The sequence below is a fragment of the Rutilus rutilus genome (assembly GCF_951802725.1).
Source record: "Rutilus rutilus genome assembly, chromosome: 11".
Lineage (NCBI taxonomy): Eukaryota > Metazoa > Chordata > Actinopteri > Cypriniformes > Leuciscidae > Rutilus > Rutilus rutilus.
The window spans coordinates 33,251,590-33,272,284 of NC_140216.1; the positions used below are offsets into that span (position 1 = coordinate 33,251,590).

At 38.7% G+C, this 20,695-nt stretch overlaps 1 protein-coding gene across 2 annotated transcripts in view; it reads right to left on the bottom strand.

Moving 5' to 3' along the window:
- Positions 1-1,048: 1,048 nt before the first annotated feature.
- Positions 1,049-20,695, bottom strand: part of jupb (junction plakoglobin b) — a 78,755-nt gene continuing 59,108 nt past the window's right edge. For both annotated transcript variants that reach the window (XM_084424212.1, XM_084424213.1), the window contains exons 9-16: positions 19,467-19,805; positions 14,056-14,208; positions 13,757-13,876; positions 12,230-12,380; positions 9,083-9,204; positions 8,464-8,506; positions 3,353-3,504; positions 1,049-3,234 (exon numbers count right to left, since the gene is read on the bottom strand). In XM_084424212.1, the coding sequence (XP_084280338.1) occupies positions 3,368-3,504; positions 8,464-8,506; positions 9,083-9,204; positions 12,230-12,380; positions 13,757-13,876; positions 14,056-14,208; positions 19,467-19,805 (1,065 nt within the window). In that variant the 3' untranslated portion in view covers positions 1,049-3,234; positions 3,353-3,367. The remainder of the gene's footprint in view (positions 3,235-3,352; positions 3,505-8,463; positions 8,507-9,082; positions 9,205-12,229; positions 12,381-13,756; positions 13,877-14,055; positions 14,209-19,466; positions 19,806-20,695) is intronic.

Here is a 20,695-nt window from a genome sequence, read left to right on the forward strand (position 1 = left end):
TTTAAATGTTACTTTCAGTGAACATCATATTGAATCCTCTTGTTTTCAGAACATGGGGTTGTGTTGGGTAAAAACTCTTACCTCTATTTGGGTAAATAATTCATACATATACATGGAAGAAATGTAAAACCTTTATTTATGATTTCTTGAGAATTTTTTAAATACTTCAAAAAATATTGGAAAGAAACTTATGTTATGTTAACTTGTTATTTTAATGCTGTCCTGATTTACTGGGCATTCCATTTCAAATCTTGCTCTGTCTCTCTTTCTCTCTCTCTGTGTGTGTGTGTGTGTTAATAGTGTGTGTCATAATATGATGTTTTCTTGCGTTGGCTAAATGTGCAATATAAAAAAGGCTAATGTCTGAATGGAGTCAGTCCTATTGAGGAGCACCTTCCGCAGATCATTTGCTTTATAATGAAAGTGCCTATGATCATGATATCATCTTCCCATCATTGTGTCAACTGATTGCAAAATCCATAGGCCTATATGATCATTAACTGTCAAGTTCAGTTGCAGTTTTGCTTCGTCTATTAAAATAATCTCAATAAAACCAATAAAGGAAGATTCTCCTATAGCTGCAAACTGGCATTTAATTCAGGAAATATACATCTAGTTCCGCAGAAATATACATCTATAGATTTATATTTATATTCTTTATCTAGCTGCCAGTTTGCAGCTAGTTATGATAATGATAAAAAAAAAAAAAAAAACTCAAATCCCGGGAGTACCCTAAAACTGACGCGTGGTGGTGCTATAATAAATTATATGAGTTATTCGACTATATATTCATTATTACTGTCTGTCATAGGCCTATGTGCACTATGGGGAAGTGCACAGTTAGAATTTGGATGCCAAACAGCAAAACATATCAAAAGACATTGTACTGACAGAACAAGAAAATAAAGTGTCAGTAGTTCTTTAAGATTTATTTGGTACTGTAAATAATTTTTTTCTGACTTTGAAATATTTAATTATAACTTTAATGAATGCAAGTCAATGTCCCTCACTGTCTCAACCTCAATAACATTCAGGATCCGCCTCTGGCCGAATGTGCTTAACACGTGATCACTCAAAGTGTCGTCATTCAAATTATTATGACACTAGAACATTTTGTCATGATTATAGTTGCTTCACCTTGAATGAAAGTCAATTAGCTGAGACAGTTAATATAATTCAGTTTATTTATTTGAAAACAAAAAATACTGTCAAACTAAAAATGTTCAGTAAAAATGCATATCCACTGTAACTTCCTGTTGACATTCCGTGCATGTTTTTTTCTTGCAGATGGGAATGTTGAAATGATTTACTTTATGATGACAGCAACATCAGGAGTGCAGTTACCACTGAATATGCAGAATAATTCTGTTAGATGTTGTTAAAAAAAAAAGAAAAGAGCATAACGGGGCAACTGTACCAGAATAGTCTTTATCAATATAACTACTTTTGGCACAGACATGTTCCTTATATACCAACAGATGGCAGGCAGATTTGTAGTTATGAAGCAAAATTCTCCACTACAGTTACAGTAAATGAATGATGCTTGACAATTACTGCAATTTCATCAATCAGCAATCACACTTCACACAGATTGTAATGCCTTTCAAATAAATGCAAATGTGCAAGATCCCTTGCATATGGCAATCATAATCAGTCGTATGACTATACACTTCAGCATGTCATTCAAAACAAGATGTGCAATATGTACAATGATGTAAAACAATATAGTATTTGTATAAAAAATATTTAAAGTCTAAGGGATGTTATATAAAGAGAGAAAATATTCTTGAGTAAACAAGTCAGGATAATGTAGTCAACCAGTCAGCCAATCCTGACGAGGTCATCAAGACCAACCGACCAATCAGAATAAAGTGTTTCAGAGAGCAGTGTAATAATCATTTTGAATTGAAAGACTGGAATGCATAACCTTAAAATTGCAAGGTGGGATTAACTATGAAAACTATGAATTATAATGTACTTCGCTAATCGTTCCTTTGTAAAACGGTATAACGTGTTCAGCCTTAATGAACAGGATTATACCAGAGCATAATCAAAATAACAAAGCTATTGATTGTTGTACAAGAAAAACAATTAAATCTCATTCAGAATGATGACATCATGACCCTTTAAAAATGTACCCTGTTACATTAATAGCAATGAAAGAAAAACAAAACATCACTTCATAGAGTCACTGTGTATTTGACTTCTCTAAAATTTCTAACAAAAGTGGGCAAACATCATAACATTATTACTTATTGAATTACTTCTAAATGTATGAATCCTATTACTATTTTTGGATTTACAATGTTTTTGTATCATAGCAGTGTTTTCTTTTACAAAAAAAAACGAATTTACAGAAAATAAACGAAGAAAAAACATGTATAGCCAAATATATTTGGACACTCGTATGTGCTTATTGAGCATTTAATTTGAAAACCATTGGCATTAATATGGTATTTTTTTACTGGTTTATTAGTTATTGGTGTCCAAATATGTTAGCCATATACAGGGTAATAATATATCTGTGAATAATGATTATGAACCCTTCACAGTTACTATCCATCATCCATAAATGCCTCCTAAAATTCATATGATCTTCACATGAAATCATACGCCACAAGCATTTCCTTACAACTGAATATCAGTTTGTCTCTTTAACATAATGCAAAAGTTTGTATGAAGACTTTGCAAGAAAATGAAGAAAACCTGCCTTTGACCTGTTAGAAGAGGTTTGCAGGACAACATATCAATGCTTCTCATGTCAACTAATAATGAAAACACAAACAGGTTTCTCTTTTTAGATGTATGTTTTGTTGCTTTTGTTTTTTTTCTACTCAGTAGCAATGCCTCAGCATCACAAATACACAGAACGCAAAGGAAAACGGACCCTCGTGTGGCTGAGCCGCTAGCTAGCTATGCTACATTTTCTAGGACGGAGTGGAGATCTTTGGACAAACGATATAAAGTACAAAATGTACATGTTATGACCACATGCTTATCGCGTCACCACACTTTTAGGCTTTGTCACTCTGTTAGTAGCACAAGATAACAAGATGAGTTAGGCAGTGCTTAGAGTTCACATCACAAACAGACCGGTGGTGAACTAAAGCAAGTCGTGTGTTTTGTTCTTCTTTCGTTCGAGCACTGCACAGTTCAGGCCCCCGGTCCACTTCTTTTGCAGGGAACAAACCGTTTTGTAGTCTCCACCTTCGCCCACTTCATTTGACCTGAAGACTGACGGGAACATCTTTGTTGTGATTTGTGTTATTCAGGAAAAACAAACCATGGCTCAAAATCTTAAGACAGAGATAATGTCGAGTTAATCCACAACTAGAGACGTGTGCAAGCTAACCTGCTGGCAGTGTTGTTAAAGAGGATTTGGGTACACCTGTCGAGGGTCATAGGTCATTTCTGGCATGTATTGCTCATGTAGCTCGGCGTCCAGTGGGAGGCCATCCATGGGTATATCAGAGTAGCCATATGGAGGGTACACTGCATCCAGATCTGAGAGAGAGAGAGACAGAGAGAGAGACAGAGAGAGAGACAGAGAGAGAGACAGAGAGAGAGAGAGAGAGAGAGAGAGAGAGAGAGACAGAGAGAGAGAGAGAGAGAGAGAGAGAGAGAGAGAGAGAAATTCAAGTTACAGTAATATAATATATTTAATATAAATTAATTCTAAAGTCATTCTATGCAAAAAAAAATTCTAATATATATATATATATATATACAGTGGGTACGGAAAGTATTCAGACCCCCTTCAATTTTTCACTCTTTGTTATATTGCAGCCATTTGCTAAAATCATTTAAGTTCATTTTTTTTCCTCATTATTGTACACACAGCTCCCCATATTGACAGAAAAACACAGAATTGTTGACATTTTTGCACATTTATTAAAAAAGAAAAACTGAAATATCACATGGTCCTAAGTATTCAGACCCTTTGCTGTGACACTCATATTTAACTCAGGTGCTGTCCATTTCTTCTGATCATCCTTGAGATGGTTCTACACCTTCATTTGAGTCCAGCTGTGTTTGATTACACTGATTGGACTTGATTAGGAAAGCCACACACCTGTCTATATAAGACCTTACAGCTCACAGTGCATGTCAGAGCAAATGAGAATCATGAGGTCAAAGGAACTGCCTGAAGAGCTCAGAGACAGAATTGTGGCAAGGCACAGATCTGGCCAAGGTTACAAAAACATTTCTGCTGCACTTAAGGTTCCTAAGAGCGCAGTGGCCTCCATAATCCTTAAATGGAAGACGTTTGGGACGACCAGAACCCTTCCTAGAGCTGGCCGTCCGGCCAAACTGAGCTATCGGGGGAGAAGAGCCTTGGTGAGAGAGGTAAAGAAGAACCCAAAGATCACTGTGGCTGAGCTCCAGAGATGCAGTCGGGAGATGGGAGAAAGTTGTAGTAAGTCAACCATCACTGCAGCCATCCACCAGTCGGGGCTTTATGGCAGAGTGGCCCGACGGAAGCCTCTCCTCAGTGCAAGACACATGAAAGCACACCTGAAGGACTCCAAGATGGTGATAAATAAGATTCTCTGGTCTGATGAGACCAAGATAGAACTTTCTGGCCTTAATTCTAAGCGGTATGTGTGGAGAAAACCAGGCACTGCTCATCACCGGTCGACCACCATGGGACCTTATTTCGGAAAAATATTGTATGGTAGTCAATGGCGAGAGACAACAAATATTTTGATCTCGTTTGAGTTGTGCCCTGAATTACACATATGATGTTTTTCAATTTAAAAGATACATTTTAAAGTCAAGAAAGTCGCAGTTTGATGTAAAACTGTTGAGGTATAAGACTGTGAAAATACGTAATTACAAAGACTACAAACCCAAAAGGCGCACATGTGACGTCATACCTTTTCTCTCAATGAATGAAGCTAACTTTACTGAAGCTAACGTCTGTCATTTTTTCTATAGTCTTACGTTCGTAACGTTACGCCGTCATGCCCGAGTGTTTTGTACCAGACTGCACACATACGAGCAACGGATCTTGCTCGTTGTTTCGCTTCCCGGGGGATGTAGTTCATTGAGCGATTTTCACATAAAACTAAATGTTACTCTTCTGTTTTATGACAAACTGCGACTTTTTTTGACTTTCATAATTATCTTTTAAATTGACAAACATCATATGTGTAATTCAGGGCACAGTTCAGACGGAATTAAAAGATAAGTTGTCTCTCGCCATTGACTACCACACATATTTTTTCCGAAATAAGGTCCCATGAGCCGGAAGCGGAGGGGAGGGACTTAGGCTCTCTAGTACTGTATGACAGATAGATGTGTGTGTCGCTTTTATTTCGCTTTTCCTTTTTTATTCAAAATATTCACAAACTTGCTTACCATGTCATCAACTAGCCTATCTGATATTCCGATTCTCAAATACGTGTAAGTGAGTGTGTAAATAAATAATCTTGATCTATAACATGAGATGGGCGCCGCAATGTTGTCCTGTCAGTCGGATTTACAGCACGTGAATTCATCAGTTTCTCCCGAAATAAATGCAAGAAAGTGGCCGGTGAACTGAGAAGAATAGAGTAAACTTTATAGTTACTTCCACTATGTTTGTCTGACATGAATAACACATGTCGGCAAATTATATTTGAATAGATGGAATAGAAAAAATAGATTTTTGCTGCTTCCACAGACATCAGTGTGTATTTTACAAACTCCAAATGTATTGTTTTACTCGTGCTTATGTGTATTTAAATATCTGAAACCTAAAATAAACATTATGAGGTTGAAAACACTGCTTAACGGTAGTTGTGATATATGACAGCGCTGAACGCGCCCGACTCTGGCTCAGCGCCAGCCAATGCGCAAAAGCACAGTTTGAATGTGGCAGTTATGCGACGTCTCTGAACATTCTAAATGTGGCACCGTACTCTCAGGGGCACAGAGATAAAAATCCCATATATGAGACCGTACCGCTCAAAAGGTTAATCATGCGGCGCCCGAGTGCATTTGACCGGCATAAAATCGGCATATTTCAGACTGACCGGCGACCGGACGTGAAAATCGGCCAATTCCGGTCACCAGCCGATCAATCGGTGCATCTCTAACGAAAACCTTTTTCGTTAGATGTGGGGTGCTGTGTGTACAATAATGAGGAAAAAAAATGACCTTAAATGATTTTAGCAAATGGCTGCAACATAACAAAGAGTGAAAAATGTAAGGGGGTCTGAATACTTTCCGTACCCACTGTATATACTGTATATATATATATATATGTATGCATGTCATGTGCAAACACAAACACAACATATTTTAATAGTTTTAATAAATGTATTAATTATACTAATGACAATATTCAATTATCTAATAATATATTTAATTAGTAGAAAACAGCTAATAATTACTAATTAGTTACTTGATAAAATATATTTTTTAAAACAACAGATAAAAAAATGATCACATTTAATCATGCAATGTAATATTTAAGTATTCAAATTATATAACATAATTCATATTTTTTGTAAAAGAAAATTGTCAATAAAAATATTAAAATAGTAATACAAAAATAAAATACCATTTAAAAAATAACTTTTTAAACAAAAAATATAAAACATTTTAATGTACCAAAGACAGTCTCAAAAACGCGGTTTGAAATCGCTGGTGTTTCTGAGGTCACAGACTACCTTGTAACCAATCACGTCAACGTGTGATCGTCAGCGAGTGGATCTCTGACCTGGGCTGCGTTCAGCCCCGACAAAAAATTGCAAAACGTTTTTTAAACGGAAACGGTGGTGCGTTAAAAACCGTTCAGATGACGCAAGAGTTGCAACTATGGCAGCTGAGAAGGCCATCCTTTGTGTTCTTTTTGAAGAATTTTCGGAGCCTTGATGAAATCGGTATAAATACGTGTTTAATACTGCAAAATACGCTCGATGTTACAGTCACTGCTTTTGCCGTCCAGAATAAGAGAACATCCCAATCGAGTGAAGGGATTTGTGGAAACTGTGGTTCCTAATTATTGTGATCCAACATTTGCCATGCATTTCAGGATGAAAAGACAAACATGTCTTCCAATATCTTCAATTGTTGTATAAACGACTTTACTTGGACCCATTGTGCGAACTGTCTCTTTAAAACCGCGTGGTTTATTTACATGTTGCTGCTGATTGGGCTGAGATTTTTGACACACCCACCAAACAAGAGAAAACGAATCCGTTTCCAGGAAACTTGTCGTTCAACCCGGAAACGGTAGCAAAACGTTGTGCACCGATTTGAGCTTGAACGTGCCCCCGGAGTGAGTGAGTGGAGGCGGGGCTCATTTGCATATTTAAAGAACCGCATATACTAAATGAGGCAATGGTGTAAAATTCAAGTTATTTTAAGGCATTAAGACTTTTTTTTTCAAGGAAAATTTTTTTAATATGTCATTTTGGTAATCAAAGATGAGTGTTAAGTGATAAAATGATTGACTACAAGGGGACTTTAAAAACCTACTGTTTATCACTATGCTTCAACTCAGTTACAGTACATAAATTAAGCTTAATTAGTTGTATTTACGTGAATATATTCAACTTTATTACTGTGACCCAATTAAAATTATTCAGTTTTTTGTGCCAGAATGTCAATAAAAATATAAAAATATAATTAAAAAAATTAAATACCACTTAAAAATAACTTTGACTTTTTTAACAAAAAATATACATTTTATGAAAAGGTAGTGTTACACTAATGGTCACATGCCTATGCTGGTGTTATAATTTTTTCATTTAACATGCACTATAATTTATAGACTTTTTTGGGTCATTCCATGAAATAGCATCTTCATTATTCATCATAAAATGATAATTATTTCAACAGAATCATTCTTACATTTTAATTCTGATTTAGTTTACAGTCATGACATTTCTTCAGTGTTTTAAATATAATTTAAAGAATTATGTGTACCTTACACATTTATTTTAAACTTCCATCAGTGCATTTTTGTCAAGGTGTTTTTAGTGAGTTTTTACAAACTATGGGAGGTGCTTCAGACTTTATGGCTGAACAGCGTCAGTGTGTAAAATATCCTCATTCGCGGATCAAACAGGTTGGGTTGTTTTTAGTAGGTTGTTTTATATTTACAGGTCCTCCAGTCTTATACTAGAGTCATCTGTGCGAAACTCAAATGAGCGAAAAGCACGTCGCATATGCCGGACCGCCGCTGACTTAATGTTCCCCTACAGAGGAACACAGCATTCTGTCACTTTGCGGAACGGACTGACAGCAACGCAAATTCAGTGACTGTCTCTCTTTATCTATTCGTCTTTGACCCCTCTCTCACACACAAACGCACGCCATAACTCATTTGTCATGTGACATTTTATTTCAATGGTCTTCGCTCTAATGCTGCGAGATGTGCTGGATAAATAGGCAATTTGCGGCGGTGTTGCGTACTAAAGCAGACAGATAGTGAGTGAATGCGCTGGGCTGTCGAACGTGCTCCAGACTTACCATCTGGTATATATCCAGGGTCGAGTGGCATGGCAGCATGTGCCTAAAAAGAACAAGAACGCAAACATATTCATTAAAAGCTTCTTTCATAAAGAAAAGAAATATGGTAAATACCACTGAAATATTAAAACATATTATACTTGAGCAAGCAAATCAGCGTAAAAGTTACACGTAAATAATGACTGAATTTACATTTTTAATGAACTTTTCCCGTAGTATGCAGTGGCCCAAAAAGTATTAAAGTATTTAAATGTCATTGCATTAGATACAAAATATCAAACCAAGAGGCATCTAAAGAGAAATGATGGTTCTCTCATAACCGACATCACTTTTTTTCTGATCACACACAAGCCTAAAAACATCCATGTGCATGCGACAGTCATATAATATCTGTATAATAAAAAAATAATTGACGCTGAAACATTGAATTACTGGAAATTAATGCACACTCATATCAGGGCTGCATTAACCATTCAGGTTTGCAATCATTTTCAATAATTCAAAGGTTATGCCAAATCAATATGATTATTTCATTATGATTGCTAAAAATTGACATGGCATACATAATTGAAATGATGTCCAGTAATCTGAGAGTGTGGCGTGTGACACATATATTCACCATTTCCCAGGCTGCAGGGTCATGTTTGAAGAGGGAGTGTGTGAGCTCCACCGACACACGCTTCCTGTAGTCTGAACTCTTGTCCTCGGAGATGCGGAAGAGAACGGCCGCAGCGTAGGTGGCTGAGGAAGAGATAATGATGAGAGTTGTGATCATTATTTACATATTATTATTACCATACTTTCTGGACTACAAGTGCAGCAGAATGCAAATATGGTGTAAGTGAAAAATTGGTGAGAGACTGGTGAACAATTTAAATAATGCATTAAAAGCAGGGTAGGTGATTTGTTCCAACATTTTGTTATGCTGGTTGAAAGTCTCTTCACATCCTGATAGCATTCACTAAGTGATCTAAATGTATGTATATGTATATATCTTGTCTGTGGAAGGCGTAGGACCATACAATGTTCGTCCAATCATTGCATTAGGTCCGAATCCAATGATACGATGTCCTACCTGCCTGTCAACGTATGTATTTCCATACTTCCGCACCCTGCTCGCGCAGACGTCACACATCATCAGCGTGTTTTATGCTATACAGAGTTAGACAGACGTCAGTCACTGAGCGCCACAACAGAAACAGCAGCCACCTTTTACAGTTCCTCCTGAACCAAAACAACCAGCTTATGCTGCGTTCACACCATAACTACTGTAATTTGTAAGAGATGGAAACCCGTGACGTTATACGGAGCGGTTCGTGACTCGAATTTATGCGTTTCAATGGCAAAACTATCAACCCCGAAATGAATCTGCAGCAGTCAGGTGGTACAGGTCAGAGCTCTTTAAGTTATGTTCATTATTATTGTAATGTTATTTGAGACATGAGGTAGTTCAATGCCATCTCTCGTGACGCTTTTGTTTTTTTTTGAAGGAGGCGTGGCTTTGGAGACGCTCTGAAGGGAGGGTGGGATCTTATGCTCTCAAAGCTAGCTCTACAGTTACATCTCCATGCACGGTCACTTTCGTTTCATAAATTTGTTAAGGTTTGCCGTTTATAATAAATATTGTTTAAATGAACACCATTATAAGTTATGTTATGCACTGGTATTTTACAATATTTCTAAATGTAATAATAAAATGCGACTTATCTGCGTTTTTTCAGCAAATTCAGCTTTACGTCACAGGAATAAATTACAATTTAAAATATATTTAAATAGAAAACAGTTATTTTAAATTGTAATAATATTTCACAATATTACTGTTTTTACTAGCCTAGAAATCTAGACGCACCCTAGCGGTAGCAAAATTTATTTTGCAGCCAATGTAGTCTAGCAACTCTCCATTGACTTTCGAGCAGGAAAAAACAAACTCTAGTCAGGCCAATCACATCGTGTATAGAGTCGGTGGGCGGGCTTTACATAATGACGACAGAGTTGTGACGGTTCCGCGTGAATTCCATGCTACTTGAAAACAAAGGAGAGCTGCTGCTAGCGAACAGCGGTCTTTCGAATCGGCTTTGTCCGTGACTTTGGAGGACTTGGAGTTAAGCTTTTCTTTGAGAAAAGAGCATAGAACGGCACTTAAGTCATTCTTAAAACAGGAAGATGTGTTCGTAGTTTTGCCGGCCAGATACAGCAAAAGTTTAATCTATCAACTAGCTCCGCTGTTGGGAAAACGCTCTGGTTGGTTGTAGCGCTGTCCTATTGCATGCAGAGTGAATTTGAAAGACAGCCGTTTATCCCGCCCCTCGGACTGAGCCCTGACAATGGTGAGTTGCCAGACCTAACATCTTGATGTAGGTCTGGCTTGCTAGGCTATGTTTTTACTGTATTTTTGATCAAATAAATACAGCCTCGCAGGGCATAAGAAAATTCTTTCAAAAACAAAAATCTTACCAATCCCAAATCTTTGAAGTGTAGGGAATATGTATTTAAAAAAAAACTGCATTACATATTTTATGTATATATAATTATTACATTCTTATATTTTAAATGGATGGTTCCTGGCCAGATTAAAGGTGAACTAAGTAACTTTTTTACCTTAACTGAACAGCTTAGGAGTCATTGGAATTGTTATATTACTTATTTCGGGTTGAATGGTGGTCGTTTCGCACCCCCCTGGTGCCCGTGAGCGGAAAATACGCACTTGCAACTTTGAGCCGGCGGGACGCCGGCCGCGATATTTTTTTCCCCAGGATGGTAGGGGAAGACTCATGAATATTCATTAGGGAAGACATCCCTGATTGGTCTTAACCCCGGTGACGGGTAGGTTTAGGGCGGGGTTAGGGGTAGGTCATCAGACCCCCAGTGGCGGGTAGGTTTAGGGGTGGGGTTAGGGGTAGGTCATCAGACCAATCAGGGATGACTTCCCTAATGAATATTCATGAGTCTTCCCCTACCATCCTGGGAAAAAAAATATCGCCCGCCGGCCGCCGCGTCAGGACATATCGCGTGATATCAGGTCTCGCGATGTAAACAATTGCTTTATGGCCAAAAGAAATCTGCTAAAATGCTGTCATTATTGCGCTCCCTCACGCTGTTCGAACCCGAATGAAGAAGACGTTTTAAAGAATGTCCCATCTGCTTTGATGTCGTTGATCTACTAGCCTCTGGTGTCTGAGAATCGCCAACGAGTTTTTTACAACAATGTTGTCAAATATCTATTCCGAAGCTGTGGGGGGAGCTCTAGAGAGAAACCTGCGAGCAAAAAGCGAGAATACAGTGAAGAAATCCCGAAACTACTGAGCCCCGCTTTAAGGTACAATACTAACCAAATTTATTCCTGAAAGTGAAAATTTCAGCTTGTGAGACTAAAAGCCATTTGATACAGTGCAAGCTGAAGCTTCTCTTGTGTGTTCTGCTCCTTATCTGACGTGTTGAAGACACCAAAGTCATGCTGCATCTCTGACAGTCTCTGTCTATTGCAGACTGTCATTGTCAAGCAGATACAGGAGAGAGTGTTTATGGCAGTTTATGAAAGCTGCTGGTAAGGTACTGTAAACCCAATATCTCAGTACTGCCGGTATTCTGTATCATCTTGCTTCCACTGGGAGTCTGATGTAAAATCAAGAGGAAGGTTTGCACAATTTCAAATGTGGTAATGTTGTGTTTGTACAGACTATGATCTGTCCAATGACATATGGCTCATTTCAGTGTTTTATCAACATGAGCCGTGCTATTAAACTTTCTCTCGATGGGCGTCACTCACCAATCCCCTCATTGGGAGAGTGCAGGAGCTCCATAAGAGGTGCAGATGCTCCTTCTGCGTCAATCATCTCAGCAGACTGCTTATCCAGAGCGAGTTCACACAAAACACCAGCTGACACACGCTTTATGTTCTCCACGTATGAGTACAGAAGCTAACAGGAAAGAGGAAGTCAAAGGATGAGAGGGGTTTCACTGTTGTCTTATCACACCCACTTTATTCAAAGCTATCAGTTTATATATAACCAAAACTAATGCCTGCACATATGTCCTTTTGTGACATTTTAGTTTTGTTAAAATATTTTGTTAAAGACTCCCTGTGGTGAAAATCAAGTGTTTAATGTTGTTTATACAGTAGTGAACCAAAGACCGTCTCAAAAACGCGGTTTGAAATCTCTGGTGTGTGAATGTTTACATAGTCTTAGTTCTTGTGACCATGTGATGTTTATACAATTTGGGGGGTACCATTATCTCCAGTTGGGGGTAATTTCCTCTACTGTCTTTAGATGATTAGATTTAGTGGTCATCTCTAAGGCTGTGTGTAAGTCAACACTTTTAAGGACTGTCAGCACCTTTAAAGACTGCCCACTGAATGCCTATAAGATACCATGTAATGTTCCCTTAGTCAGACTTGATGACTGCAGCCACAGCTCGTGTTCTCAATAAAGAATCCTGCTGAAGATACAACCAAGTCTCCTGGTCTTCGCTTCTGAGTTTCCTACACATGTCTTGTAATATCTTCAATTGTTGTGTAAACGACTTTACCTGGACCCATTGTGCGAGCTGTCTCTTTAATACCGCGTGGTTTAGAAAACGTATCCGTTTCCAGGAAACTTGTCGTTCAACCCGGAAACGGTAGCAAAACGTTGTGCACCGGTTTGAGCTTGAACGTGCCCCCGGAGTGAGTGAGTGGAGGCGGGGCTCAATTGCATATTTAAAGAACCGCATATACTAAATGAGGCAAGGGTGTAAAATTCAAGTTATTTTAAGGCATTAAGACATTTTTTTCAAGGAAAAAAACGTGTAATATGTCATTTTGGTAATCAAAGATGAGTTTTAAGTGATAAAATGATTGACTACAGGGGGACTTTAAAAACCTACTGTTTATCACTATGCTTTAACTCAGTTGCAGTATAAAAATGAAGCTTAATTAGTTGTATTTACGTGAATATATTCAACTTTATTACTGTGACCCAATTAAAATTATTCCTTTTTTTGTGCCAGAAAAGGCTGGCTCTTATTAAATCATAATTTACATTATCTAATAGTTATGCATTAAGGGTATTTCGTTTTTTAAAGACGTTTTTTTAAGAGAACTACTTTTTCAAAGAGTAGCTTGACTATAGTCTAAACGAAAGCTTTAAGAGTAGCTTCCCCAAAACTGGTAGTGTAACATAAACATGGACAAATGCACAAAAACAAACAGCAGCCAGACACCCTGCAGTCATCATCGCACCACAACACCCACACATCACAACACACACAGATGAACCAGATTCACTGCCAGGAATGCCATAAGTTGGTTCAGTACTTGCACAAACAGAGGAATGGTCTGCATGCTGGCGATTTCCCCTCGGTTGATCGGATCTCTGGCCAGTATATGCAAAGCGCCTGTACAGCCTTCCACAATCTCCTCCATTCGCACGCCATCCTGTGAAAGTGAGAAGAAAACATTAACTCTAACACCAAAGGGACCTGGTCTATGCCAAATAATGGGGCCTTGATGCTAATTGGATTGTATTTTAACCTCCCTTTGGAGGCTTCAGCCTATATGTGAGGGTGAATAAAGAGGCCAACTAGGATATATGGTTGAAAAACCCTCAAATGCACCTGATAGGTCTGCTGGGCCCCTGAGCCATGTCTTTGAGTTTCCTGATGAGCTTTCAAAAGCAGGTTGACCAGTCGAGGGATTGTCCCAGATTCCCTCAGAGGCGCCTGATTGGCTGGACACAGGGCCAAGTTGCGAATCAAGCCCACTGTGGCCTATAGTGTGAAAAATGTACAGCATATTAACTACTGTTCATAACATTTTTGGCAACTTCTTTATTCAATTATTTTCTTATTGTTTTCTTCTGCTCACAAATGGATTAATGCAATGGTTTCCAAGAAAATTCTTAAAATGCCTAAAACCAGTGAATAAATAAACAAGGATCACATACAGTAGCTCACATACTTTGGTTTTGAATCAATTTGATGGGAGATTTGACGAGTTTTTATTGAGATACATGATTTTGATTGCAGTCTTTGGTTTCTTGGTAAAGCTGAACGCAGTTGTTGAGAAAAATCTGAGAAACAAGGGCAAAAAAGCAAGCGAACATCTCTCTAAATCTAAATTAATCTTACTGCTGTCTATGAAAAACAATATTAAAAAGATTTTTCTTTCTCATGAGTTTAGTTAAATTCTCTTAAACACAATGAACCGTGACCCACTTTTCTACCTCTATACCTTTACAAAAAGTCATAACCTAAATCTAAACACAACTGTAGTGAATTCATCATTGTTCAGCTCCACTGTAAGTCCATTCCTCAAAGCTGTCATCATCTCTAACAAGTGACTCACTCTTGTAAATCCCAAAGTGCTGACTGGCGAGTGAAACTCAGGCACTGACATCAATATGAGCAACTGAGTGATGTTACTTGCAACAATGGTTTTTTTAATTAAAAAATTGAGCTGAATACAAAGTTTAGCTTGAGATGCTTGATGTAAGCGCATGTAAAACTGTTTATGGATGCATCGATGCACATGCAAGTCTTTGTAGGTGAAATCACCTGTATGTCACTCCACAATGTAGTTCAGTGGAAATGTCATGCGTAAACGCTTAATTTCCTACGGCCTCCTTCACAACGCATCATTAGTCCACAATGTTCCTCTGCTGATTAGAGAACGCCTGCTGATAGAGCGGATCTCTGCAGTGTGGGACGGCAAGACACGTCAAGTGCCAGAAACCTCTCCAAATGGAAGAGGAATAAACATGATGCAATGCATTCCAGACATCGGGGATTCATGTGTGTTGCATTAGTGATCTGTCTTCCCCACCCTGCCTGGGTGCAACCAAAGCCATCAGCCAGATGGGGATGGCCCATCCACAGTACAGAAGGTTCGCACATTTTGTTTGTGAAACTGTTTGGTTTCTGCATAGAGGCATTTTAAAATGAATAGTACTGACTCTAAATGAACCACATTCACTGCAGATTTAAAATGATAAATGCATAAATTTGGTCCATTCTACTACAACAACAGTTAGGCTATAGCTATATTACTGGGAAGAATATTATTCATTCTGATTAACTTCTTCATGAATGTAACTTTTTATTGAATAGTGGTATCATATTGTTGTTGCCACTATTTTATAAAAGCAATAAGCCACAAGATTACAGTGATTATAATGCAGTGACTGTAGTACACAATTCTTATTGCATTAAAATTAAAATAAATAAATCAATAGATAAAAAAAATACTGCTTTCAAAATTGATTAATTTTGATTAATCGCATCTAACATAAAAGTTTGTTTACATAATATGTGTGTATATATATTTTTATATTTCGTTTCTCTGTGTGTGTATGTGTATATACTGTATATAAACTGTTTTTTTCTTACTTGGTCAAATCACTGTAATACAGTGTCTCGTGGTTCACTGAATTATTTTAAGGTGCATTCATTTAAAGGTGCATTGCGCAAGTCTCTGAGTTTTTGCAGAACTATGCCCCCTTCTGGCGACACGCGAAACTGCAACCAGAGTTGTGCACGCGGTTACGTGGAGTTTGCGTTGGGGTTTGGGATGAACTAGAAGCCGGTCTCTTTGAATCCATCTTCTACTTTTGCAAAAGTCGCTTGAGTTGTCTTTGCTGATGCGGAATAATGGCGGCGAATACACAAACCTGCCAGACATAGCCAGGTGAGCGTGAACGCGCATGACGTCACGCCCAGTCGATTCCGTCCCGAATCCCTCTTATTTATTTTACTGAACAGGATTATAGAGGCAATCGCAGTGATCATAGAAGGGCTCATTCAGCCCATCAGGCAATTGTTTAAGCATGTATGGGTTAGAAAAACGGGTATTTTTAACATGAAAAGTTGCTTAATGCACCTTTAAAGGGCCCTATTTTAACGATCTTAACGCAAGTAACTTTGTGGGCGGGCAAAATCTAAAATGGGTTGGTCTGAAGTAGCTACATTACTCATAGGTGTGGTTTGGGCGTAATGTGAAATAAACCAATCAGAGCGACATCTCACATTCCCTTTAAAAGCAGGCGCGCTTATTCCATGGCGGATTGCTATTATAATGGCGGATTTGCCAGGCGCACGCCAGTCGGTTCACAGCCGAGGAGACCGACGTTCTCGTCAGGGCCGTAAAAGACAGAGAAGTGACATTGTATGGGGATGGGAGAAACACACCCAAATTAGCTTCGGTTACACAGGCATATAATAATTTGGGTAAATGTGTAAGCTAGATTTATGCCTATTTTTTCACGTCTTCATGGACAGCACAATGATTTCCCTCGTGTGGAATATTTTTCCTTGTAATTATGTATGGTTTGAAAAAATGCAACTGCTGCGTCTGTGTAGATGAGAGAAGCAAAGTGTATGCGCGTTGTGCACTCGCTACATTATGGCCAAGCATGCGCCCTTAAAATAGCATCTGAATAACGCGCCGTTTTTCCTGGTCTGTGGCGGAATTGTTTTCTGAAACTGCAAAATAGCACCAGGGAACACGCCTCCTCTTTTCGCTGAACCGCCCCCGGGAGCGCAAGTTCATTCCCAAATTTACCGACGTGCGTCTGTGAAGGGAAAAGTCCGCTGTGCGTCGGGTGCAAAATAGGAATGATACATGCGTCGGTGTACAAAGTCAATAGCGTACCGCACGATATACGTCACCTTTTCTCATTAATATTCATTAAGCTAGCGACGGTTGCTAGGGGGGTCAAACTCGCGCGTGTCACTCATGCTAGACGCATGTAAACAGTTTACGGACGAGATGTCTACTGAGCTAAACCTGCTAACTCTGTCCGAGAATGATGTCCCCGGTGCCAAATTCACTGGTATAGGAGTAGAAGAACATACAAATATTCAATTGAAGAGATGGCTTGAGTGTAGAGGGCTGAAAAAGACGGGAAAAAGAGCCGACCTGATCCAGAGGTAGATTGTTATCGACAGAATTTTTATCGGCGGCAGTGTTTACTCGGCATGTTCTTATTTGAGGGATAACCGGCAGAAAACAAGCAGTACTAGCATGAATCATAAGCGAGCGCGCTTCTATGTTGACCCCCTTCCGGTTTACGTTGCTGACGTCACGCGGCCTTGCGGTCTAAAAATAGCACTCGTGCGGCACGCTATTGCACTGGGTGCAAGATAGGGCCCAAAATGTTTAACAGGTTAAAAGAAATAAATAGTACTTTTGAAAAGTGTTTAAAATGATAGCATCAAATGCTAACATCAGTAGTCTAATAAATAAAAGTGGTTTGGTTTTTACACAGGCCAGTTGAGATTACATTAGCAGCCCAATACTTCTCACCCCATCTTGTTAATCTTATTGGACACTTTCGTTTGCAGAATATATTAATGCCTATACGTTTTAAAAATGCAAATGGCAGTGAAAATGTGAAAACGTGGCGGTGTGATGTTGGTAAGCTCATCATATACAGAAACAAATCACTGAGTACACCACAGCGGATAGCAACACACAACATCTGAGTAAAATAAATCAATGTAAACACGTTATAGACTTCCTATTCAGCCAGGTTGATTTTTTTAGGAATTTCTGCATGCAGACTGTGAGTGAAAATAAAAGCCTGGCACTGTCGTTCTTCTGGATCGATACACACGTGCTTAACAGATCACAGCACACACACACACACACACATACAGGTTTCTGCTCCAACGGTCTGATACGATTAAGCGAGAGATCATGCGTGCCGGGAGCCCGAGCTCACAGAGACACAATCAAGAGTCCGGCCCACCACAAATCAGAGAGCCGAGGACAGACAATTACACTCGCTGCGACCTTCTGATTCGCCAAAGCTTCAAGGGCTTTGACTAGCATGGAGACATTGACAAGACATAATCGTGAGGTTAATTTTAGAAGTGCAACGGAAAACTGACTGACTTTTTCATTTTCATGGAAGTAAAGGACGTTTTTTTTTACATATTCAAATATTGAGGGGAAAAGTTTAGTGTCAGTAAGGTTTTGAGTTGTTATTGACAACATCCTGAGATGTCAAAGCTGAATTTTCAGCATCATTATTCCAGTCTTCAGAGTCACATGATCATATGAATCACATGAATCATTCATTTGCTGCTCAAGAAACATTTCTTATTATTATTGTATATAATATTATTACCAACCCAACTTTTGGACAGTAGTGTATCACAATACAAAGAGTCTCACCCAAAATAGATTGGATGAGCTATAATATTTGCATAAAGTTCAGTTCTACATAACTTTTCTTTTCTTTTTTGAATAAATAAGTTAAAATTGATGACTCCCGGTCAAAAAACGCTATCTATCTTTTTATTTTGTCATCATTTACTCACCTTCATGTCATTCTATATAAATACACTTTACAATAAGGTTTATTAGTTAACTACATTAGTTAACATTAACTAATAATGAACTGCACTTATACAGCATTTGTTAATCTTTGTTAATGTTGATTTCAACATTTACTAATACTTTATTAAAATCTTGTTAACATTAGTAAATGCACTGTGAACTAACATGAACAAGCAATGAACAGCTGTATTTTTATTAACTAACGTTAACAAAGATGAACATAAACAGTAACAAATGTATTGCTCATGGTTAGTTCATGTTAGTTAATACATTAATGTTTAAAAAATGAACCTTATTGTAAAGTGTTATCATTACACTTCTTACATGAAACACAAATGTATTTTACCCCGGCATCCTGATTCAAGGCTTCGCTGCTTTCAGTCCAAGTATGGCAGCGATTCCTTGCATATGATGCTTGAGGGCTCTTTTATTGTTCCGGCTAGTGTCCTCAAAATTACGCTGAAGCCCCGGAGGAGCGTAGGAGTGCCGCTCAATGACTAAGATCCGGCACCAAATCAGCTTAACAAGAGAGGCAAGTCTCAGCATTCTTCCACATCAAAGCCACGCAAGCTCTGCACCCAGATGATTCAAATCTGACCTTTCAATTCAAACGCCAGAGAGGGCTTTCAAATTGGCAGCAATTCAGACACACACACACACACACACACACACACACACACATACAGACCTTTACCACAGGCCAATAGTGCGGCTGACCCAAGAGCTTGGTGATGGCGGGGATGCCGTAATGCAGACGCACTGCATTCTGGGCCAGCTCTGCGTCAGGGTGACGGCTCGTGAGGTGACGCAGGGCACAGACCGCCGGCTCGGCCACGTCCTCTTTCTCTCCGGCTCGAAGCACGGCGTGAATCAGGGACTCCACCCCGCCGCTCTGAGTGACCAGGGCTTTGTTGCGCGCGTTGTTGCAGGTGAGGTTTGACAGGATGCCAGTAGCGCAGGTCAGCATGTTCACGTCATCTGAGCCCAGCTGACTCACTAAGATATGCAGGAGACCATCGAGACCTTCCTGTATCCACAGGAAACAAGAATTCAATACATTTAAATACACCACCATTCAAAAGTGTGGAGTCTGTAAGATTTCTGAATGTTGTTGAAGGAAGTCTATTATGCTCACCAAGGCTGCATTTACTTCTTTCTATTTTAATATATTTTATATATAGGATTTTCTTTCTCCCACAACTTTCATTCTCCAAGGGAACACAAAAGGAGACATTTCATGTTTCAATTAAAGTGAAAGGTGATTAAAGTGATTAAAATAACTTAAATTTCAGTCTGTTTCTCACAAAAAGAAGTTCAGAAGTCCTGGGCCCGTATTCATAAAGAATCTTAATGCAAAGAGTAGCTCCTAGTGACAAAATTCTAAGAAAATTCTTAGAAATGTGGGCGTTTACTCTTAAAATTAAAGAAAAACTCCTAGTAAAGAAAAAAGTAATTCAGAAAGCATCTTAACCCTTAAAAGAGGTCTTAAGGTCAAAATTGTTAGGAGCACGGACGAGGACTTTTAAGAGGCTTAAGAGTTTCTTTAGCAGAGGAGAAAATGGCAGAAAGATGAAGAGGGAGAAGAAATGTGTTGCAGACAATGGATGACAGTGAGTTAATAAGACGCTATAGATTAGATCGTGCAGGGATCATGTTTGTGACTGATCTTTTTAGAGACACGCTAATATCTCCGACACAGCGCAGAAATGCCATAGCGCCAGAAATGAAAGTAATCACTACATTACGATATTTGGCAACTGGGAAAATTCCATGTTTGATACATTAAAACCAACATTCAAACCACCGCTTAAATAGACATGCCAGCAATCAGTGTAACTGGAAAGAGTGGAACAATTTTTATCATTCTAAGCAATCAAATACCTTATAGGAAATCAACAGCATGGTAAATAAAAAAAG